The 23,330-nt window shown below is 41.6% G+C and overlaps 4 protein-coding genes across 4 annotated transcripts; 2 read left to right on the top strand and 2 right to left on the bottom strand.

Moving 5' to 3' along the window:
• Positions 1-1,713: 1,713 nt before the first annotated feature.
• On the top strand, positions 1,714-4,453 carry hypk (huntingtin interacting protein K). The gene is made up of 4 exons (XM_085358097.1): positions 1,714-1,887; positions 3,115-3,170; positions 3,274-3,325; positions 4,260-4,453. The coding sequence occupies exons 1-4, from the start codon at positions 1,726-1,728 to the stop codon at positions 4,353-4,355; spliced, it is 366 nt and encodes a 121-aa protein (XP_085214223.1). The 5' UTR covers positions 1,714-1,725; the 3' UTR covers positions 4,356-4,453.
• Positions 4,454-4,523: 70 nt separating this feature from the next.
• mfap1 (microfibril associated protein 1) lies at positions 4,524-9,600 on the bottom strand. The gene is made up of 8 exons (XM_085358108.1): positions 9,480-9,600; positions 7,934-8,150; positions 7,702-7,840; positions 7,425-7,612; positions 6,706-6,975; positions 6,458-6,617; positions 5,598-5,687; positions 4,524-5,019 (listed from the first exon to the last, which is right to left on the bottom strand). The coding sequence occupies exons 1-8, from the start codon at positions 9,559-9,561 to the stop codon at positions 4,840-4,842; spliced, it is 1,326 nt and encodes a 441-aa protein (XP_085214234.1). The 5' UTR covers positions 9,562-9,600; the 3' UTR covers positions 4,524-4,839.
• An 885-nt stretch (positions 9,601-10,485) lies between these two features.
• On the bottom strand, positions 10,486-13,321 carry hddc3 (HD domain containing 3). The gene is made up of 4 exons (XM_085358085.1): positions 13,121-13,321; positions 11,182-11,237; positions 10,854-11,094; positions 10,486-10,662 (listed from the first exon to the last, which is right to left on the bottom strand). The coding sequence occupies exons 1-4, from the start codon at positions 13,230-13,232 to the stop codon at positions 10,532-10,534; spliced, it is 540 nt and encodes a 179-aa protein (XP_085214211.1). The 5' UTR covers positions 13,233-13,321; the 3' UTR covers positions 10,486-10,531.
• A 43-nt stretch (positions 13,322-13,364) lies between these two features.
• On the top strand, positions 13,365-23,012 carry vps33b (VPS33B late endosome and lysosome associated). The gene is made up of 24 exons (XM_085358055.1): positions 13,365-13,395; positions 13,683-13,822; positions 14,533-14,613; positions 14,722-14,783; positions 14,869-14,918; positions 15,029-15,096; positions 15,187-15,232; positions 15,312-15,406; positions 16,020-16,124; positions 16,243-16,333; positions 16,408-16,485; positions 16,673-16,746; positions 16,830-16,916; positions 17,498-17,588; positions 17,668-17,742; positions 19,016-19,080; positions 19,155-19,209; positions 19,287-19,333; positions 21,326-21,458; positions 21,575-21,648; positions 22,177-22,278; positions 22,376-22,451; positions 22,566-22,685; positions 22,824-23,012. The coding sequence occupies exons 2-24, from the start codon at positions 13,727-13,729 to the stop codon at positions 22,901-22,903; spliced, it is 1,851 nt and encodes a 616-aa protein (XP_085214181.1). The 5' UTR covers positions 13,365-13,395; positions 13,683-13,726; the 3' UTR covers positions 22,904-23,012.
• Positions 23,013-23,330: the final 318 nt, after the last annotated feature.

Here is a 23,330-nt window from a genome sequence, read left to right as displayed (position 1 = left end):
TTTCTTGTTATATATATAAAAAATATATAATTACATAGAATCTGTTAGTCCCACTGGTTCTCAGCGCTGACTGACTGACAGTTAAGGGCAGCAGAGGTTGTATGCAACATTTTAATCCTTTTGGGAATCAGAGGAATTTCATTTCATTAGATGATTTCTATTCTTGTGTGTTTGTCAGGCTGTTTGCTTTCTGCAGAGTCTCACCTGTGGCCGAAGCCAGCGTCCTGTCATCACGTTCCTGAGGCCCTGGGTGATGAGATCTCCAAAACTGTCAAGCAGGCATCAGTCATAAAGCAGGATGAAAGGGTTGGTATGACGGGAACAATGTGTCTCCGGCCCCGGTGGCATCCCTCCAGCTGCTCGCGACCCGACGCACCTCCTGAAGGAGGAAACCACAGAGCACTGAGGTGGCTTTTCAGTCCCACTCGAGGCTGAAAGCACCAACAGGTTTCTCTTTCTTTTAATCTGATTACAGTGGTGGGTGGATTGGAAAAGCTCAAATACACAGAAGGGCTGGAAAAGTCTGGACACACAGGAAATCTGTTGCAGTGGTGGAAGAACAGGTAAACCTCTTAGAACAGACAGGAATAGAACAAAGAGGAGTACAGAGATTTAGTTATCCGGAGACAGACGGCACGTAATCCGGTTATTTGTTTTTGTCTCAAAAATAACAAGACAGTAAGTCATGCTATCCTTCCTCAAACATGTGGGTAGGTTTAAATATTAGTTTAGATCCAGAATTTTAAAAAATAAAATAAACAGACATTTCCTTCCCCAGCATCTCTGATGCATCAGACTGATCATCTGATCAACTGACTGTTGTTGGTTTACTGGAGCCTTCCACAAACTGTTGTTTATGCTCTCTGCTGTTATCACTGTAACACATTTCTCTGCTCAGTGTCACAGGGGACCACACTGGATTTAATCGTTGTGCTGTATTTTGGATATATGGATCATCTGACTGATCATAAATATTGATCAGACTGACGACAAATTCCTTTTTCTTAAAAAAAAATACAATAAAATAAATCTGGTGTCCTGTAAGACATAGTCATGGTGACCAAACGCTTACCTAAATTATGGATACACATATCCATTACAAGGTTGAGCAACATTGCAGAATCATATTTGACTACATGAATTATTCTCTTCCCCTCTGCTGTTGGACACATGAACAATAAACGTACGACTGTTCCCACCACTAACACATGACCCTACGCTGTGTTCACTGCATCATTCCATGTTTTGGCACTGATCACCACCTGCACTCATGTATATATCTTTCTACGTAGCACTTTTAATTCTTATTCTTACTTTTATTTTTTCATGTCTATTTAAGCGCAATTTATGACAGTATGTTTGCACTGAAGCACCGCAGCAATTTCCTAATGTTGTAAACCTGCTCAACATTTGGCATTAAAACCCTTTCTGATTCTGATTCTGATTCTGATGAAATAAAGATATAGTATCTACGGACAAATATGAATGAGTTCTTCCTCACAAACAAGTCTCATGCAGTATTTTTAAACTGAACACTTTCATTTTTGTTGTTTGTATCTTATGATTTAATTAATTTTGTTGAGTTTTTTGTTATTGCTATTTTTAAAGAACTTTTTGTTTCAAGGGAGCTGGAATTTTATTTTTTAAAGCTTTCCGGTTCTACCTCGTATTCCATCCGATAGTTCTAGGAACCGTCCTCTTTGTTCCGGCGTTACTCGAGCAAACATGGCGGCGGAAGGAGATGTCGATTTGGACTTGGAAGCCGAGGAAAACTGCACCGGGAAGCCGGCAGAGAAGCCTCGGAAACATGACAGCGGGGCCGCTGATTTGGAGAGAGTGACAGACTACGCGGAGGAGAAGGAAATCTCCAGCTCTGATTTAGAAACGGTGAGCGCAGCGGGCTAACGTTAGCACCGGAAACATGCGGTCCGTGCTGCCGTTTCCCGCACAGCATCACTGACACAGAACCAAGTCTAGTGTGTTTGGTGTGTAGCTTGTGTTTTATACACACTTGATCTGCACGAGTTTTGCCTGTTTTCATGCTAGTAGCTAACGTTTGCGCAATTATGTAACGTGAGTGATAAACTCGGTAACTAATTGCTTCGTGGCTCGCCAGGTAAATCCGCACACCGGTTTTCTTTAAAACAAGTAAAATATGTTTTTTTTGAAAAGACACGACAGCCTCACAGCTGAGACAGAGCATGCTGCACATAGAAGAGCAGCGTTATAGAGAGCGCACATGTCCTGTCAGGCTTCTGTTTTTAAATGTCTCTCATTAGCTCCGGTATGAAAAACGAAAACCTTTCAAACGTTAGGGACGTAATCACAATCCCCCAACGTTGATTCTGTCCATCTGCACGTGGGAGAAACGTTTTGTCACTCAGCCAGGTAACTTCCTCATTCTCAGCTGACTGCAGGTTTCAACCTTTTGGGGATTTCCTTCCCTGGATGATTGAGCGACGTAATCACAACTTTAAAGTAATTGCTCTCCCATTATGAGGCACATCTAGTAATCAAATAGGGTTTACCTCACTGATGCCTGCATCAGAAAATAGTAAAATGCTGCCTGACATCATTTTCCAAGCCCACTCCACCGCAGCGCCTCCTGAAGACCTTCAGGTTATATTTCGACCTAAAGGAAAAAATTAACTACTGCACACTAACTCACGATATGATAGAGCAGCACGGAGTGAGACCAGAGAAGTATTTCAGTTTTTCTCACCTTGAAACCTTGTTTCTTGACAAAATACCAATAATTAACGCCTTTTGGATAAATGCACATTTTAATATTCATTCGTAAACATTGCGTGTGGCACACACAAATATTTGTGGTGCTTCCTAATGAGTGGTGACGTGACTAGATTATTCCCATCATTTGTGCGACCGTCTGTTGGTGTTTGAGTCATGAAATGTGTACGCACTGTACACTTTGAGTTGTGAGCAGGACTTTATTTACTTGTAACATTTACTATTTTAAAAAAAAAATCATTAATTTGTGAGACCAAATGCTTGGACGTGTAGAACAGAGATTGTCTGGGTTGCGACATTCTTCATGTTTGACACATAGGAAGGTGAAAACCATATAAATGCTATAAACAGAGTTTCCTGTCACAGGCCATGTCAGTGATTGGCGACAGAAGGTCGCGGGAACAGAAAGCCAAGCAGGAGAGGTAAGAGCAGCTTCATCTGTAACTGAAGTGTTGGCTCCTTGTTGCCTCAGTCACTGTAAAAGACCCAGGAGAGTCCCGATGTTTTATTTATTCCTGCTTTCAGAGAAAAGGAGTTGGCCAAAGTCACCATCAAGAGAGAGGACGTAGAGCTAATTGTAAGTTGTTGTTTTTAATTATTATATTATTTATTTTACTCTTTTTGTGTATTAATCCATTTAGCTGTTATACAACCACACAAATGCTGGTTCACTACATGGTCTAAAGCATAGGTGTCAAACTCTGGCCCGCAGCCTAATTACATTTGGCCCGCGAAGTCATACCAAATTACTATTAGAGCTGGCCTACTGGTATTATACAGCTAATATATATATTGTTTAGTATTAAGCTTTGCTTGTTCCAAATTCAGTTTTTCAGCAAAACTTGTTTGAGTCCATAAGAAAAGATTCATTTTTATATCTGGAGGAAGTTTTTTTTTTTAAAATAAATATTAATGTTAGCCCGCGACTTTGTTCCAGTTTTGAATTTTGGCCCACTGTGTATTTGAGTTTGACACCCCTGATCTAAAGTATGTGGACACTAACGCCGTGTGACCCAAACCCAAAAAGTTGATTCTGTTTTTTAGTTGTGGTGAAAATGATAAATATGAGCATCTTGGACCAGAATCAAAAACACTTCTATTGATAATTGACAAAAATCTGATCTCAGCGATCTGAAAGTAGCAGAATTCCTAAAAGCTTCACTTGAAACGATTAGAACTGGAATTCCTTTCCTTTGATTTCCCAGGTGATCGCAGCGTATGAGCCTAGCTCTACAGTGGAGTAGTTCCTTCACACAGTCACTACATGTGTGCACATATGACTTATATTACCTTATTAAGTCCCGACTATTATTGTAAATTGGTGATCTAAAAATAAAATTCAAGTTGGACCAGTGCTGTCTAACGTTTGTTGATTGGAGCGTTGGTAATGGAAACTATCAAATATTAAACCTACGTTTTAAATTACATCAGTGTGTTACAGAAGGAATCGTCCTGAGCCAAACTGTAGTTTTTATAAAACCAGTTGTCTTTACGCTTCTTTTGGTGTCCAGATGTCTGAGATGGAGATTTCGAGGGCCGTGGCTGAGCGCAGTCTGAGGGAACACATGGGAAACGTGGTGGAAGCTCTGGTGGCTCTGACCAACTGAACAAACATGACTGACACTGGACTGCTTCATTAGGCTCATCGGTCACGCTGGGTGGTTAAACTGTCGTGGTGTCACCTTGACAGTTGTTTTTGTGTTTTTGTTTTTTAAATAAAAGTTGACATTTGGCTTCTTTCATGTCCATTTATGAAAAAAGAAAACACACTGCTTTATTGAAATAGTCATCAAACATCAGTAAACAACACCGAGGAAAAAGGAACGAGTCAGTGGGAGACTGTGTGTACTAAATGTTGAATTTACAAAATTACATAAGCCATCGTCCAATGACATAGAAACCTCTTTTTGATGGTTTTACAGCTGAAATCCCACCAGCTGCATCTCCTGTAGATTTCATGGAGCCAGCAGTCCATCTGCTGATTTCCTTCCACGTCACAGTCCAGAAAAACAGACCATCAGGCTGCAGCTCAGTCTCTCAAAGTCTTTACAGCTGCACCGTGGGCCTGCTCATATCCTCTTCGTGTGCATCTTAAGTCTTCCTCTTCTTCACGGTGGGCCGGTCAAACACGTCCCTCACGCCTGCTGCCTTCTGCTTGAAGAACTTGGTGTTCTGAGCGCTCTCTTGAGCCCAGGCAGAGTCGAACGACGTGGTGTCCTGGTCCACCAGGTGGGTGTACTTTGTGCGTCCAGACCGACCAAAGTTTTTCACCTTTGCAGGAAACACAAACCAGAAAAGATCAGAGAGCCCCGTGATTGAAGAGAAAAAGAAACTTTTTTTCTATTGCCTGAATAAGATGCACTGTTATTGTCTCTACTGCTCTGTGCAGCACAAGAGGTTCTCTCAGCTGTCAGCACATGTGAGAAGAAGTCAGTGGAAACAGCAGCAGGTCAAAGACGACTGTTTAGTCATTAAAGCTTCAAAACAAGTACTGATTTATGAAAACGCACAAATAAACAGATGCAGATTAACAATAAATATCTGCAAGTGCACCAAGTAAGCAGGTCCAAGCTAGCTGGAGTGCCGAAACACCCGCAGCACACAAGGACATTTAATTTCACAACATAGCCGTCCAAATGTCTTCAGAACAACAAGACACAAATGTAAAAACATGGTTAAGTGTTTACATCCTCCTCTCCAAGGTTCCAACTAGATCTCCTGAGAAACAGCACAAACACCTGAAAACCATTTAACCTTATTTTTCCATATGAACACAACGCTGTTATAACAATGTTCAGTGAAACAGTCCAGGCTACGATGAAGATGAGGAAAAAGCAAACGCCACTGACCTGCATAACTTTGGGTAGGATGGTTTTGTTGAAGTGATCCTCCAGAGTAGGTGCACTGAAATCTCTCTTGTACACGTCCTCCTCCTCGTCCTGCAAAAGAAAAACATCCTGACACTTAGACTTATCGCTGACATCATCAGCTAATATCCTGCAGCTTGGATCAATGTTCCAGGGATGAGCCAGAAGGTCAGAGATGTTACGACTATAAAAGCGTTTTGGTGTAAAAAAAAAAAAGTCAGGACATTTTAAAAAGCTCACTGATACAAGAGTTTGCTGTTGAGGACAAAACAGTACAGGCCTGGTGGTTGTTTAAAGTTCACATCCACAAGGATTACATGCATCTCCTGCACTGTGTGCGGTGCATATATCCTGCTTTTTTTCAGACAGTACCACCAGCCCACTGAAGCTCAGCATCCCTGTGTGCACGCACATAACATACACAAAATATCCAACATGTACTCAACTTTACTGAAAATCATTTTATCATCTGTCTCTGGTTGATTAAACTAAACTACAGTCACCTGACCTTTGGCACACAAATCCAAATTAATTCATTTCTAGGTGAACTAACTCGGCTTTACTCAACTACATGCAGGTAAATGCACAGAAAGTATTTGGTGCAAAGAGATCCTCCTCAAATAGTTTGATTAAAAAATACAAGAAAAGGGGGATGGAAATCAAGAAATTCATTCAAAGGTAAGTCATATAATGAGAAATTAAAGTATTATTGCTTTGCTACATGTAACAAATGTTTTAGGTTCTTAGGAGAAACTCAGCAGAAAAGCCCTGGGTCAAGCTGGGACATTTGGGGGAAGCTCAGTTAGATGGTGCAGCTAGACTGAAGCACTGTGGTGACTCACCATGAAGAAGGCTCCTCTGTGGTAGTACTTCTGGAGGAACTTGTATTTGCCTTTGGTGGCTTTGTTGGTGACGACCTTGCCGTTGTTGCGCAGCTCGGCCCTACGCTCCTCCTCAGTCAAGCTGTGGAATCTCTCGATTTCAGACTTCTCCTTCTCGAAGCTGAGAACAAACAACACTCATGATCTCTTCTCTGGATGTTCCTTTATCACAAATTTATTTTCAGTCACTCAAACTGGTGTTTACTTACGCTTCTCGTGCCTCTCTGTCCCTTTTGATGCGCTTCAGCTCTCTGACCTTCCAGGCTTCGTATTCCTCCTCCTCGTTCTCTCCATCGGTGTCCAGAGCGTCCAGAGCAGCCAGCGTGCGCCGGTTCTCCTCAAACTCCTTCTTGGCCTCTTCCTCCACGATCTTGAGGGTATAGCGCCGTCGCTCCTCCGCCTGCCTCTTCGCTTCGGCCTCCAACTCTCTCTGCCTCTGCTCCTCAGCTTCACGCTCTGCCACTGTGACTCTCTCTTTTCTGTGGAGAAAACAGTTCATGTGCTCATTAATGTTAAGGGCCTGGTATTCAGGCCGGTGTTGTTGTGATCTGCTTCCATCTAAAACACAAAGCGCACTGCAGCTTTAACAGGAATAAAGTGTTCAGGAGTTACTTTGACAGAAACGTTCTGCTCTGCTCGAGCTCTTTCCAAACACATTTTTGAGTGTGAACAGCTCCAGACTGTACTGTATGTTTCCAAATGACATGACTGTTCTGGATAAATGAGACACAGCACACTTGATAAAAGACTCATCATTCACTCATGTTTTCTCCATGCTGTTAATTTTCGTTCCTTCAGTAATGCAAGCAGACACTTCTTGTGTGTCTTGATCTGTCAACATTCTGCACAGAAAACTGACCGTCGCATGTCTGCGACTGATAAATACGGTCTTTGGATTTACGTTGTTCTACAAACTTTCATCTCGTACTTGCGGATGAAGACAGGTTTGAGCCGCGGCTCTGCTTCGTCCTCGCTGTCGGTGTATTCCTCGTATTCAGACTCCATCTCCGACTCGTCTCCTGATTTCCCCTCTTCCTCCACCTCCATGACCTCCATCTCTTCATTCTTTCTATCCAAGGCTCGCTGACGCATCATTGCTCGCCTCCTCTCGATTTCCTGTAAGTGACCAGAAGAAAAGAAACATGTCTTAGTACAAACAGGTGAAGAAAAAAAAAAAAAACTGACAAATTTAAGCTTTGAGGCACCTCATCATCCACTTCTTCTTCCTCCTCCTCTTCATCTTCACTGCTCTCCTCTCGCTGTGGGTGCCACGTGCCTTCATCAGAGTCTTCGCTGCTCTCAACCACAACTTCAGGCTCTGCTATCTGTCTGTGTCTTGCAAGCCTGAGGACAAACAGGCACAAATCATGTTCACGTCAGCTTTCCAACACGATCGTTTTGGTGAACTTGAATCAGATTGTAAACATTGGGCGCCACCTCTCTTCCACGTCCTCAGAGACACGGTTTAGCAAACGCCTGAGACGTGGATCAGAGACGTCCTCCTCCTCCAGCTCCACCTCTGGCTCCATTTCTTTTCCCTTCTTCACAAACTGGAAGTCTTCTTCTTCTTCATCAGACGACTCCATCGGCGCGTAGTCAGGGCGTTTACCCGACACATACCTTTTCACCTTCACCTTCTCCATGGAGAGTTCACCTGGCACACAGAGACACACAATCCTCTTAATCACACTTGAACCTACGTAAAGTTTTCCGATTAGGAATACCAGCTCAGCAGAACCACAAATAATACCAACTTTGCAGTTTCTCATTTTAATGTTTAGCTAAGACCAAGTCATAAATATCATCATTTATTACTGCTAAATAAATCTTTACATGACAAACTGATCACCAGAAGACTGCGCGACATATAGATTTAATACCTTTCTCACAGGACATGCAAATCATAAAAAGTCATCTTAAAAGTACCTAAACCTGAATTGATTTAATATTATACAATACTGGTAACCCCAAATGAATGATTACACAGTTTGTTTTTCAGTTATTATTTAAGTCACTTCTAATATCCAATTTCTTTGTATGTAGCAAATCTAGTAAAAACCTTTAAAAAAATACTTTTATTAATCAATGAATCCACTGACATGAAGCATAATTTTAATTCAGAACAATTTTCTTCTTCTGCTAAGTAAGAAATAAATCCACCTTTTCTTAAGCACACGTGACATCAAACTGAGTGTATTTACATGTATATATTAGTGCTATTTCTTACATTTGTAAACTCTGCAACATATTGTATTATTTAATTAGTTTAGTCTGTTGCTGTCTTGGAGCAACTGTAACCCACATAATTTCCTTGGGGAGTAATAAAGTATTCTGATTCCGACTTTGGGGTCACTGGTCTTTAAGTAACTGCAATGCCTGACAGTGCTGGTGTCTGTGTATTTACGTCCTCACTGGCTTCAGGCCGCTCGCAACACGCTGATGCGGACAGTTTTTTCTACTCTTGACTCTGTATTATGTCACACAGAGGAAATATCCCCAACTGGGTCATGTCACCTGCTCTAAAAACCTTCTGTTTAGGAAGACCAGCCAATGAAAACCGTTGGCTTAAAGACGGAGCTCGTTTAACACGGAGTGGACTGAGAGTTAATCTGAAGTGTAAATCGTGCAAACCACAAACTGAGGCACCCCGCAATAAAAACGTGGCTCTTTTTTAATGCAACTCCACTCTGAGGCCGCAGGTAGTGCAGGATCCCATCAGGTTTATTGAGACCCGTTATCCAACTACAACACTACAGATATGTAGACGAAGATAATTTTGTAACATGTTCCGTCAATTCTTAAATTGTTACAGCCAGGACACTAATGTTATTAAATTAAGTAAAAAAAAAAAAGAAAAGAAGAAAGTACAGTCCAATTTTTTCCAGCATATATCTTCGTACATAAATTTACTATCAGCTTTGCTACTCCAGCTAGCTAGCTTAGCACGCAGCTAACACCCTGCTTGCTAACCGCACAAGCTCACCTTTTTCATTCCGGACCGGCACGGCTCCGGCCGTGGACTGGATCGGTGGAAGCTTCATGTTTAGGGCTTCGCGACTAGACATGACCGCCCGGTCGACGATATGCAACCGTACAAAGATTAAAAAATGAGTATTTCACTTTAACAAAACGAATTCCTCGTCGTCGCTCAAATCAAACGGAAGTTCGACACAGTCGGCGAACGGACAGGAAGTAAATTTGCTCCGACAGTTCTTCCGCCGGTAAGCGGTGACTGTGTACATTTCACTTTAATACAGAAGATAGGAAGTATTTGGTTTACACAGGAAATATGTTTCCGAAAAACGAAAAGTTAACTTTCTAAAACAGGGAAGGGTGAAAGTGAATGTTAATATTCTGAAACGTTTTAGTGTAACATCGCCCTCTGCAGGCTGCTGAGCTAAACACATTCATTCTTTTTATACGAATATATCAAATTATTGTTTTCTTGGTTAAAAAGTAGAATAATTTCAAATTATCCCATGTTTTAAATGTGGACATGTAACATGTAAAGGAGTCACTAAAACTCTTAAATCATCTTTAATGAAGTAGTTATCAGGTCGCTTCAAGAGAAAAAATGCAAATGACCTACATCTCCTTGTTGTTTTATATTAGCTTATTTATTTTCTGTTAAAGAAAATTACTGAGCATCCTGGCTTTCTTCAATGGATTTAAATATAACCAATAACATGTATAGTGAAAAACACTTTGTGCCAAATTGTTTGCTTTGTGTAATGCAGTCCTGCAAATGTGTGTTATATCTAAATAGGCTTTTTTTTTTTTTAAACGCACCATCACAGTCCACAAGCTACAATTACCAAATGGGGAATAGTATCTTTTACTTTTTCACTATTACTAAACACCACAACATCAGACACTCGGGGATTCAACTAGCCTGCAAAAACATTACAAACAGAACAGAAAACTAAAGGACACTGTAATGTACATGAAATTTGATTTATTTTGAATATTTACAAACAAAAAGCATTTTATTTGCATTCGAAATAGCCCATTCTCCACTGTGTTGTGGCCCTCCTGTCAGAGCTGGACTCCTCTCTCTTTGAAGAGTTCCTCTAGCTTCTTCTCCAGAGCCAAGTTGGTTCCTTTCAGGCAATTCACCACCTCAAAGGCCCACAAGAAATACTCCTGCACTCGCTCAGCTGTCCAACCTGCCAAGCACATTCAGAAACATAACTGAACAACGTTTGTTATGTTGTCTTTTGCACTTCTGCCAAATAAATAAAGTGTTCCAAAGCATTTCATCCTCTTCATTTTTAATTTTAATTTTTTTATTTATTTTTTTTTTACACAGCATCCCATTTATTGTAGGAAACAGCACTGTGTCCAGAGACGTACTGACCAACAGGAGTGCAGCGGTTCAGATCCCTCAGGTTGTACAGTTTATCAGCCAGTTTAACCAGCTTGGCCTGTTGGCTGCAGTGAGGTGCGTGTTCCACCTGTAGACGCTTCCTCTCCTGCTTGGGCAGGCTCTTGTCATCCGTCACCTCCTGAACAATGCGAGCCACAGTTACACCAAATTTAGCTTCCAGCTCTGCGGGGGTGGTGTCGGTGTCTTCGACTGTGTCATGAAGCAGGGCGGCCTGCAGGGCAGGAGGAAGCACACAGGATTACTGATGCGAGAATGCATGCACGTGACTGTGACTAACAGGTAACAACTGATAACTCACCTGCAAAACCTCGATATCTGTGACGCCCCCTTCGTGGCTGAGGATTCTCGCTACTCCTTAAAAGCACACACAGAGAGCTGTGAGTAAACAAGACTGTAAACAAGAACCTTCACTGTTTCCAGACTGCTAAGAGAAGTCACTTATAGAACAAGAAAACTCATTTATAATCAGACATTTCCTCTCTGAAGAGCTCCTCCAGCACTTTAAGTTTCTACATTCAGTAAAAGGACTAGATGTTACAGTCCCTGATAATGCATTGCTTTAAATGGAGAGAATCTTGAGGGATGGCTGTTATGAGGAAAGCCCAGAAACTTTGCCAGCAGCACACATCGTTATTCCTCAACTTTAGGTCTTTTACCAACGCTAATCTGCCATTTTTAATTCCTTGGTTAGGTTTAGGGATTAGAGATCTGATCTACATTTTCATATTAAAATTTGGGACACATCGTCAGTAGTGGACCTTGGATTCATCGGGTGTTTTGGCCATTATCACTAGACACCCTCATCCAAGGAGGCCCTGCCAGGGTTGATTCAGCCCTGGAGTGTGTCACTGGTTTATGTTAACATTGTTATTTCTCTTCTTCTTTCTTCTGTTTAGGTTTCTATGGTTTATTTTTCTATCTAATCATTGCAACTAAAAACTAATACTTACCTCTTTAGCATTTATGGAGCCTCACTTCTTCAAAGGGATAGAAAAGGTGATAGAGAGAAGTAAGACAAAAGGGACAAGACAGGAGTGAGCAGAGAGGAGAGCCGGAAGGGGGGGGCGCCTGATCTGGCTTCCCACACCTCCCCGCCGGATCGGGCTGTACACTCTACCTCCCCACTATAACATAGCTCATAGGTCTCATTTGTAAGTAGGAAAATAAAACTCAAACAGAACAAGCAGACGAACCATCAGAAACTTCCTTTACACACAGGGACACAAGGAGGGAGCTTAATCACTGGCTGCCCATCTATGGTGCTCCTTGCTAACACCACGATAAACAAATCCACTGAACTGTCGTTTCAAAAGATATTTTGAAACAATCACTAGCTCCTCTTTTGCATAATAAAGCAGAATGTCTGAAGAAATGTAAAAATACGAATTTGGGGGGAAAAGGTAAAAAAAATAAATAAAAGCAAAGACAATATAATAAAAATCGATACATGGAAATTAGATTTGAGGGAAAATAATTTATGTTTTTCAGTATTATTTTTGGTGCGTTCCTTTATCCTTTCAAAGTTTGTCCCTTTAAGTCCCCCACAGCTCTAGTGGTCTGGAGCCCTGACAGGAAAAGCACTGCCAAGTGCTATCATTAGCTCAGCAAAGAAAAACGGAGCAGTGAGTAGTGGAGGAGATATTAGGTTCGTTGCAATCTGCGGCATTACCACTAGATGCCGCTAAATCCCCCGCACACAAAAAGCCATTAGTTTTGTACCCCTGAACAAAAAAACAGATCAATCGACCTCCACCTCCCTGTGAGACTATACACTATACAAATTTAAAGTCGAAAAATAACGTATCGCTATTACACGGCAGGGTATTATCACTAGAATCAAATAAAATAAAGGTAAATAAAGGTTTTGCAGAAACATCGTTTCTGCAAAACTATTTGTTGCCATAAAATGGTAAACATATAATGTTAGTGATATAGCTGTAGTAGGCGAGTAAACCCTGATAACTTGACTGGTTAGTTCTAATATACCGCTCCTTTCGGCGACTCCCTTGTTGACAAGGTGTCGCCGCAGCAGATACTGTTAAATAATGTCCACTATGAACATAATTAAGTTTGATAACTGGGTTTTAATTCAATCTCCTCCTTCCACGGCTTCCGGTATCGTATCAGTTAAACATCAGAAACTTTTTTTTCTTTTTCTTTTAAAGATAAGAGTGAGAAACTTCACGGGTTTACGTACAGGCAGTGAATGCATCATACTACCGTAAAAACACACCTACCTATGGGGTGATTTATATACGGCGTTCCCTCTGGATCTTTACGTCGCTGGTTGCGGTGTTTCTCTGCGGCAAATTGAACAGTTTCTAACAACAAAGCTGCGTCTGAGTTCATGGTGTAAAAATCACGTCCTGTCAGGTCAGTGACAAAAAAACCGCGTTATTAGGTTATTTAATTTTCAACGTCTTTCGAGCAAGTGTAGCGGTCCGTTGGTATTATGATCCGGGGGGAAACAACTGTTCGTGGGATCATTCCACTTATTTAGCTACGGAAGCAGGTAGCTGCTAACTTAAGATAAAGCGTTATGTTTCAAAAGACATAAACGGTCAAATTTCTGGCATTAATTTTATATTTCGAGGGAGAATTTTACAAAGTACTGTCAGCGTATTCGATTATATCAGCATTTATATGATGAATGTGTTTTTAGCTTTGAAGCTAAGCCAGCAGGGAGGATAATCACAGCACAGATCTCTGTCTTATATGTTTCTGCTGGTTTTTGTATCTCCATTATTAAACATTATATTTGTATATGAGTTATTTATTTATTTTCTTTATTTATGCCAGTCGTGGATGCCTGAGTGTTGTCCGGTCTCCGTCGTGTGTCCAGCATGGCTCACAGTGCCAGGAGAGACTCCCCGGAGCTCCCCGACTTCTCCATCCTCAAGAGGCTGGCCAGAGATCAGCTCATCTACCTGCTGGAACAGGTAGGAGCACGTCACAGCTCCTGCCGAAGACATACACATCAGTAATATGACTGGCATGTATAGCATGGATATGGCACTGTTCTTCTTTTTTTGTTTTTTTATTATTATACTTTATCATTTGACTGCACACCCATTCACGACACGTCACCACAGACTCATCAAACATCCTGAGCAGCGTCCGGTAGATGTTGAAGGACCTCAGTGATGTCAGAAAATAGAGACTGCTTTGGCCTTCTATGTTTTTAATGAAGTCTACTGTATTTCTTGTTTGTTTTATAGAATTATAAATTGTGTTTATGGAGATAACAACAAGCAGTTTCACTGGCAGTGGCTTTTAAAAGTGCCCACCAGCTAATGGAGTGAATTCTGCTGCAGAATCATGTCTATTTCTAAGGTTGCAGCGATTCACTTGAGATTTTATGTTGAGAAATATTCCTATGTGCTGAACTATACTGTCTTAACATGAAAATTGTCCCCACCAAACTACAGTTTACTTTTGCCTTAGGACTCAGTTTTACAGTTTAATTTCATTTAATTAGGCAAAAATGAACATTGTCAGAATCAGTGGAGAAAGTGTAGAAGCTGTGTGCAGACTAAGCCATGCACGCATTAGTTTGTGATGTACTTCCAACTCGGTGAAGACAAAACAAGCGATGCTTTTTGTGTTGTGAAGAGCAGATTGTCCTACAAGCCGTTCTCTTGTGTCACAGCTGCCCGGGAAGAAGGACCTGTTCATTGAGGCAGACTTGATGAGCCCGCTGGATCGTATTGCAAATGTATCAACACTAAAGGTGAACTGCATCAGCTGCTGCTCTCCTGCCTGTTCTGATCTCTTCAGGATTACTGCACTTTCAGCAGGTCTTTAAAAGCTTTTTGTCCCCCCCCCCATTTTCTTTCAGCAACATGAAGTGGACAAACTCTACAAAGTGGAACACAAACCTGTTATCAGCACCTCAGATCAGTGAGCCTGCACCTTCATACCTTACAGAATTGTACCCACACACCTGACGCGCCCACCTGACAATGTGGCGTTGCTCTTTTTCCAGGCTCTGTTTCCTGATCCGTCCAAGAATACAAACTGTGAAATGGATATGTGGTAAACGGAGATTCTTTTTATTTATCTCTTGTCTTGATGGTTTTATTATAAAGTCTTTTGGGTAAAATGGATGAAACTGAAGCAAAGTGACATCTGCATTTTTGTTGCAGATGTAGTGAACACAGACAAGGTACCTGGAAAATCCCGAAGATACAAGATCATCTTTACCCCTCAGAAGGTATTTCTCTTTCTTGTCTTGTGTCCGTGCTGTACTTGTAATGCTTCGAGTGCTTGATACTGACCTGCTGACCCTTCTTTGTGTTACCAGTTCTATGCGTGTGAGGCCGTGCTGGAGGAGCAGGGGATCTTTGGCGGTAGGCATCTTTCTCTTTTTGCAGGAATGACGAGTGTGAGTGAGGAGAAGTGTAAAAGCTGTTTTTGCCTTTCCTGTAGATGTGTCCATAGACGAGTGGCCTTTCTACCTGCTTCCTCTTGATGATGACATCATCAGTCTGGAGCTGCCAGAATTCTTTCAAGACAACTTCCTGGTTAGTAGAGGCCAATTCCTTGTCTAAATCCTTTTCTAGTCAGTGTTTTAGTCATCATTTGTTAATGTGAAGAGGTTCTGCAGCAGTACACAGACTAATGAGTGAACACGAGCAGCTAATGAGCTAGCTGTTTCCCCTAAATGATGAAAAGAAAAGAAAAGAAATATTGGCCTCACATGCTCGTTGGATGCATGCATGACTTGTTGCTCTGCATCAGTGTTTGATTCAGTTTTAGACGTTTGAATAAAACGTTATAGACTCAGTCTGAAATCTGAAGTTCGTTGTGTTTTTACTGTTCCACGTGGTTTACAGACACCTTGACATCCAAACATGTTTTTGTGAGAAACACAGAGCTGCTCGTACCGTTGTCCAGATGTGTCACAGTTTTTGTCCTCGAGCTTTAGTTTTGAGTTTTCGTCGTTTCTTTCCTTAATTTCCTCATTTCTGAAGCCAACCGCACAAAGGAAGTCTGGGCATTGTAGTGTTACTAATGTGTTAATAATCATAGTGAAACAAATCATCACATTTGAGCTGTTCATTGCTGAATTTATAAGCCCGTAGTTGAATCAGAAGTGTAACTACAAAATCTCTGATGCATCCTGTATTTTTCCAGGCTGGAGACCAGCGCTGGGTGAGGACCGCCGGCAGTGCTCTCCACCTCCTGTACTCCCTGTACGGCCCATTCTCAAAGGTCTACGGGATTGGGCGCTGCTCAAAGGTGCTGTAAGATTAGAGACCAGAAGCTAGTCTGATACAAACTAGTTTAACTTTTTCACGTCCAGTTTGTCCGTCACCTGCTTTGGTCTGTTGCTGATGGTAATTCTGTGTGATCCCAGATGGCGTACGAGTCGTGGAGGGAGCAGGTTGAAGAGGGAGAACAAAAAGCTCGTCAGGCTGAAATTGGGAATGTTTTCCTTATTGACAGAGGTGAGGAGGCGCAGTGATCTCAGAGGACGATGGGCCGTGCCGTTCCCGTTCTAATGTCGTCGTTATCATTGCAGATGTGGACTTTGTTACTCCTCTGTGCTCACAAGTTGTCTACGAAGGACTTGTTGATGACATCTTTAGAATCAAATGTGGTAGGTGTCAGTAAATCGAATCCACTCACACGTTCACTTTATGCCTGGAAGAAACACGTCACCTCTGACCTCTTGAGCAGAGCATTTCGCCCTCACATTCTTAGCTCTTTTGAAGCCACGCTGCTGGTTGTGGTGTTTCTTTTAAAAAATATCCATATGTTGTGTGATCATTCCAACTGTTGTGCAGGATGTGTGGAGTTTGGACCTGATGTTACCGCCTCTGACAAAAGTGTGAAAGTGATGCTGAACTCTCACGATAAGGTAAGGCTCGTCTTAGTCTGCGGTCGGCTGCACTTTGCTAATTGTCGTGATTCTAATAGAAAAGTGTGTCTAATGTTTTGTAGGTGTTCAGTGAAATCAGAAATGAGCATTTCTCCAACGTCTTTGGTTTTCTCAGTCAGAAAGCCAGGAATCTGCAGACTGCATATGACGTGAGTGAATGTTGATACTGCTTAGCAATCATTGCACCCGTGGCTCGATTTGAAGAGTCTTTGTACGGCACAACCTTGAAAAATGGCATTTATATTTGCACTGGTGCGTTACGTGTTTATTACCTCGTGGTCGTGTTTTATGTGCGATGCCAGCCAATAGAAACTAATAAAATGCTCCTGCGTCTGCGCTCTCTGTTTAGGTCAGCAAACATTTTTGTCCCTCTAGTTTTTCCTCTTTCTCTGTACGTTCCAGTAGTTTCAGTGATCTCGCTCCAGGAATTTGCTGGGGTGACGTTTGTGAGTCTTTATCTTGACACTTTGATGCTATAATTGTTATTGTCTCAAAAACTACAACAAAAAAGTATCTGGAAATTGTCTGGATGATCTGATGGTGCTGAACCCCTCGCAGTAGTGTTGGGCTGCGTTGATGCGATGTGTAGTTACATTTAGTTACATAGTTACATAGTGTCAGGTTACCCTGCAGTGTTTCAGTGGGGTAATTATGACGTAGCTGAAGCATTAGTGACCAGTAAGGATAACAGCTAACACCTTTTTTCTGGTTTTCTTTAATAACTCTACAGAAACGTCGGGGCATGGACATAAAGCAGATGAAGACGTTTGTGTCAGAGGAGCTGAAAGGGTTGAAGCAGGAACATCGACTGCTGAGCCTGCGTGAGTGTTACAGTATCCTACCGCTGACTCCGAGCCATATCTGCACGGCTGCGTTGCTGAAGAGCATTTTCTCTTCCAGACATTGGTGCCAGCGAGTCGATAATGAAGAAGAAAACAAAGCAGGACTTTCAGGAGCTGCTGAAGACAGAACACTGTAAGAATCCTCCGCTCTGCTCTTTGTTCCAATCACGTTTCATTTAACCTCCTAAGACCCTAACTCTTCCACAGCAGCATTTTTAATTTCTCTTTGATATTTGGGCATATTGGGACCCGATGAATGTAAAAACAAAGAATTACCAGATATTTTCTTTACCTGATTTTTGTTTCTAAGAAAAATGAGAGCCACATATGAGGATATTCATTTCGATCGAACACTAGCAGTATAATGTCCTCATAAGTGGATATCACTTTTGTAGTGCAAAATTGTCTATTTTGGTCTAAATAACCCAAAATGTGATGCCCACACATGTGGACGCCAGGTCCTAGGAGGTTAAGGGACTTTAACGCCTTAAAGCACAAAACAAGCTCCATGTTTGTTGGTTTCATACGTGTGTGCAAGAACATGAAAGCTCTCCAAAGACTTTGCTGACCGATGAGTCTCATGTTTTCAGTACTTTAAATGAACTAGAGATGATCCCATTTGAGAAGGGTGTAACTTGGGTTATCTTTTTTTATTACTACAATTTACAGATGCCCCCTAAATGCATCACAAGCAGGCAGTCATAAACCCAGCAAAGGTCACTGAAGCAGCAACATTATCTCCCTGGGTTACGACGGGGACTGGTGACGATGTGATGCCTAAAACTGCTGCATTGTTTTCTGTGTGCCCTGTTTCCAAGACTGGGAGAAGAACAGTAAGATCAGTGTTAAGAGTGGGATTATAAGCAGTGACAGTTTAGACTTGGACCATAGTTAAGTTAGGTTTATGGTAGTTTTTAGCACTTAAATGTGAGGCTTGAGAATGCCATACAACCATAAATCTATTTCCTTAAACACTTATCCAGTTTAGGGCCACAGGAGGGCGGAGCCTATCCTGTCACAGGGCAAGAGGGAGAGCACACTCCCTGGACAGATTCCTAGTCCAGTGCAGGGCCTACCACACAGACAGACAACCATTAATACTCACAGTCACACCTGTGGCCACGTCTCTGTGAGCTGCCAGAATAACCTAAGAGAACAAACTCCACATAGAAACTTTTACTGTGAGACAACAGTGCCTGGCTTGAAGTGCACTGATGTGGAATAAAGTCCTGCAGAGATGGGTAAACAAACACACCTGTGTTCCTGTGTGTGCTCCTGTCTCCATGCTGCACGTTAAGTGGTTCAGTTCATTTTGTGTGTGTCCGCTACTAAAAGTTGTCAAAGATAATAGTTTGTAGTGTTTTAACCCCAGGAGCAGCAAATCTTGTTTCCTTGTGCTTTCCCAGTATTACTGGAAGGATTTGAAATCCGTGAATGCATTTCTTACATAGAGGAGCACATCAACAGACAGGTGAGTGTTCTTAAAAGAGTTCAGCAATAAGCGCACTGCCAAAAAGTCTGAATGACTCTTTTTCTCCTTTCTAGGTGTCCATGATAGAAAGTCTGCGGCTGCTTTGTCTGCTGTCTATCACAGAAAACGGTGAATCATCCTTCACTGATTCGTCACAGACTGTTGTCTTTCCTGTTTACAACTATTGTGATGCTGTTTTCCTGCAGGACTGCTGCCAAAAGACTACCGCTCATTGAAAGCACAGTATTTGCAGGTGAGGTACAACAAATCTCTCAGAGTATTTTTGTTGTGGGAGACAGAGATGGGCAGTACACGTTACAAGTAACGCGTTACTGTAATCCGATTACTTTTTTCAAGTAACGAGTAAAGTAAGGGATTCCTATTGCAAAAATGGTAATTAGATTACTGTTACTTTCCCGTAGGAACGCTGCGTTACTAAAACCGTGATTTTTTTTTAATTTTTTTTTTTGCGAGAATGTCTCATGACAGTGACGTAAGCGAGTGCGACGTTCGTGACAACAGCTGTGTGCAGATCAACAATGGATCATATATCGAGTGTGGGAGAGAGTATGAGCGTGCAGCGTTTAAAGCGTGGAAGCACTGACCTTACTTTGAGTTTGATTCCATAAAAAGTGACGAAAACATTAGTGTCCGCTGTGCGTGGGAAGAAAACTTCTTTTTACAGCGAAAAAACCCTAAACGTCCGAGCAAGCACCGAGTAGCTGCCACGTAATGGGAAATTCACAGAGAAACTCGCGGATTCTTCCACTGACCGCTGCTGAAAATAGAGCAACAGGACCGCTGAGTCTTTGATTTTATTTATTTTCTGCTGTGTTTTACTTGCATCTATTTGAAGGAGTGAGTGTAAACACAAAAAATATTTTATTTTATGTGCAGGAATGTGCAGAAAATACATTTAAATGTTAAACAAATTTCTTCCAGTCAGAGAATGCTGCATATAATTAAATTTTTGCTTGATGCATAAAGTTAAAAGATTAAAACTAATAAAACAAGTTTTAAAAAGAGACTTTTCCATTTGATTACATTTTATATGATAGATTATGTAGAAAAAGTAGAATTGGGCTGAAAGATCTATCGCTTTATCACCTATTCAGGTTGTAAATCGTGTTTTTAAAAAGTAACTAAGTAACTAATTTGAAAATAAGTAATCAGTAAAGTAACAGGATTACCTTGGGGGGAAGTAATCAGTAGTTAGTTACTGATCACTTTTTTCAAGTAATTTGACCAACACTGGTGGTAGAAGTACAAAAGCTTTTAGTGTCAGCATTTTTGTACCTTTGCTTGAAATGGTATTTTCTGCTGTTTATTTTTATTTATTTTTTAATGCTATTTTCTGTTCATGTTTGCTCAAAAAAGATTCAAGTATACAAACAGCATGTAGGCTGATACTGGCCGTAAGGGATTTGTGCCAGAAAACACTCCTATCTGTCATTTTTGGAGCTCTTGGTGAATAAAAGTCCAATCTGTTTGTTGGAAGACCAGAGCGCCGAGGAGAAACCCGTCTGAGACGGAGAAAATCAGGCTGACAGCAGAACTTCTCACAAAGCAGCTGCACAGTTATAACACAGTTTCTACATTTGCCTGTTAAATAGCAAACACACACACACACACTTCTTTCTTTGCTTTGTGTGTGTTTTGTGCAGCTCAAATATGCCTGTAACCATCTCAGTCACCCTGTAATGTCTTCAAACAAAACAACCTTCACATTTCATCAAATGCAGCATTGTGTCAATGATTGTCTTGGAAAGAGCGGCTGCTTTCTCAAATGATGTTTGTATCTTTGTAACCTGAGATGACAATGAAATGTATTTTTTAAACAAAGACTCGGGACTTGTAGGCTCACAAATATCTGATTGTAAAAGAATCTGAGTTCAGCTTAAATCATCACTAAATTTTTCATTTATTCGTTGTGAGCTTTCACTTAATTTAACAGTCTGGCCCCGTGGGGAAAATAATAATACAGCCTATCCCTACACTGGAGCATGAAATGTAAATCAGTCTGTAGCTGAACAAAGATCATTTCCTCCTCTTAGAGTAATGCTTTGGAGAACGTGCAGCGTCCAGCTGTTTGGGGACATCACAGGCTTTTGTCACAGATCTGATCAGGCAGCCTGTAGTGGCAGATTGCTCTTTGCTGCCAGCCTTGGCTTGTTAAGTGTGTGCTCATTTTGATAAAGAGCCATGGGTCCAATGCCTGACATTTTTCTCTGTCTGACCTCATCAGAGCTATGGAGTGGATCACCTGCTCACATTTTCCAACCTGAGGCAGCTTGGGCTGCTGGTCGAGCAACAGCCGGGAGAGACGCTCACTGTAATGGAGAGCAAAGTGGGCAAACTGGTTAATGATAAAACTGCAGGTGACAGTGGCTTCTCAGCGCAGTTTTAGCCTTCTCCACTTACAGGAAACCCTGCATTGCTCTGTGCATCAAGACACACGTGCTGTTTGACTTTTCTTCTTCTTCTTTGTTTCCAGGAAAACTGACAGATGCCTTTTCCTCTCTGGCAAAGAAGAGCAATTTCAGAGCCTTGAGCAGAAAACTTAACTTGGTAAATTATTGTTTAGGTGAACATCTTTGGTTAGTTGTATTTGTGGACTCTACAAGAACAACTTTGTATGGTTCACGGTTCAAAATAAACCTTATCTATGGTGTACTGAGCCTTGGTGAAGCACTGTGTTCATCCTGCTTGGAAAAAAGGCTTTTAAAAAAATCTCCTCTCCTTGTAAAACATCCCTCTCTTTAATCTTTTTTCTGATTGGTTGGCCCAAACAGAGAAACGAGTTTTAAGTTGGGATGACCATATTAGCAGTGTCCTCTCAGTGACATCAGACAGAGCCACAAGTAAAAAAAAAAATCACTGTTTACTTCTTTCACATAGGCTGACCTCATGGTTTGACACTTTTAACGAGCATCTGCAATCATAACACTATATATGACACAAAACAGTAACATATATTCTCTTTAATTAACTTTATTTAGTTTAAAAAAAATACAGCACATACTTTTCCTAAAGGCATTTTGTTTTTCATTTCTGATTGTGTCAAATGGTAACGTGCTCATCATATTTTGCATCAAGGTGCCAAAGACGGATGAAGAATATGACCTGCGTGTCCCTCGAGACATGGCTTATATCTTCAGTGGTGCCTACATCCCTCTGAGCTGCAAACTCATCGAACAAGTAAGTCAACCAGGACACATTCAGTCTGTGGATATGATGGGGGGGGCAGCCATGGTAACTTTAAAATAAAATTCTATTCCCGGTATGTATTGCATAGGTGCTGGAGCGAGACGGTTGGACGGGGCTTGAAGAAGTCACCAGGCTGCTAAATGGTCATGAATTTGCAGTTACAGGTTAGTTCAATGGCAGGTATAATGGATCCGTTTGAGGCTAATGCTAAAACAGAAAAGGAGACTGTTGTAACAGACGTCTAACAGATTTGATCACTGTTCTCCTTCTCTGATCAGGGAGCAGCGGAGTGGATTCAAGGGGAAAGAACGACACTCAGCGTATCATACTGGTCATGTTTCTTGGTGGATGCACCTACTCTGAGATTTCGGCCCTTCGGTTCCTCGGCAGAGAGAAAGGTAAACATTGTGATGGGGTGTAGGGCCACTTAAGCAAAAATAAAAAATGTGAAAAACATCTTCTGAAATGGGAGATGTATTTTTTATTGTATTGTTGAAAAGCAGAAAATAACAACCGTTTCTATTTTTTTCTCTCAGGTTATAAATTCATTGTGGTTACAACTGCAATTACAAACAGTTCCAGACTCCTGGAGGCTTTGCTGGACAACCACGTATGAAGCCTGGCAGCACTTCATTATGGACAGAACTGCTGAGGAGCCGCTATGCATTCCTCCAACACTGGCATTAAAGATAAAGAAATGCTTCATTCTGGTCTGTTTCTGGTGACGCGAGAACTGTAAAGATGTGTAAAGTGAATAAACGTTTCTTAACATCTTCGTTGGTTTCTATGTAGTCGCGTTTACCGGCTGCCCGGCTCTGCTGTGAGTTCATCAGTTTAAAATTAACTGCAGTTTCTTCTGTTCTACTACGTGACGTCAGCGCACCGCCCGTGCGATCGTTGCGTTTGTTTTCTTGACGACGTGCAGTTCATTGCATGCAATGGGTAGAAGAAACCCTGGCGGCCCGATGTGGTGTAACAAAACGAGCGCACTGGCAGCACGGGCCAATCGGAGAGCGGGACGCTGCGAGTCGCGTATTTTGAAC

Source organism: Diplotaxodon limnothrissa, linkage group LG1, assembly GCF_057381915.1.
Source record: "Diplotaxodon limnothrissa isolate DT_005_m linkage group LG1, D_limnothrissa_male_GT1.1, whole genome shotgun sequence".
In the NCBI taxonomy this organism is placed as follows: Eukaryota; Metazoa; Chordata; class Actinopteri; order Cichliformes; family Cichlidae; genus Diplotaxodon; species Diplotaxodon limnothrissa.
This window is presented reverse-complemented; position numbering and strand designations above follow the sequence as displayed.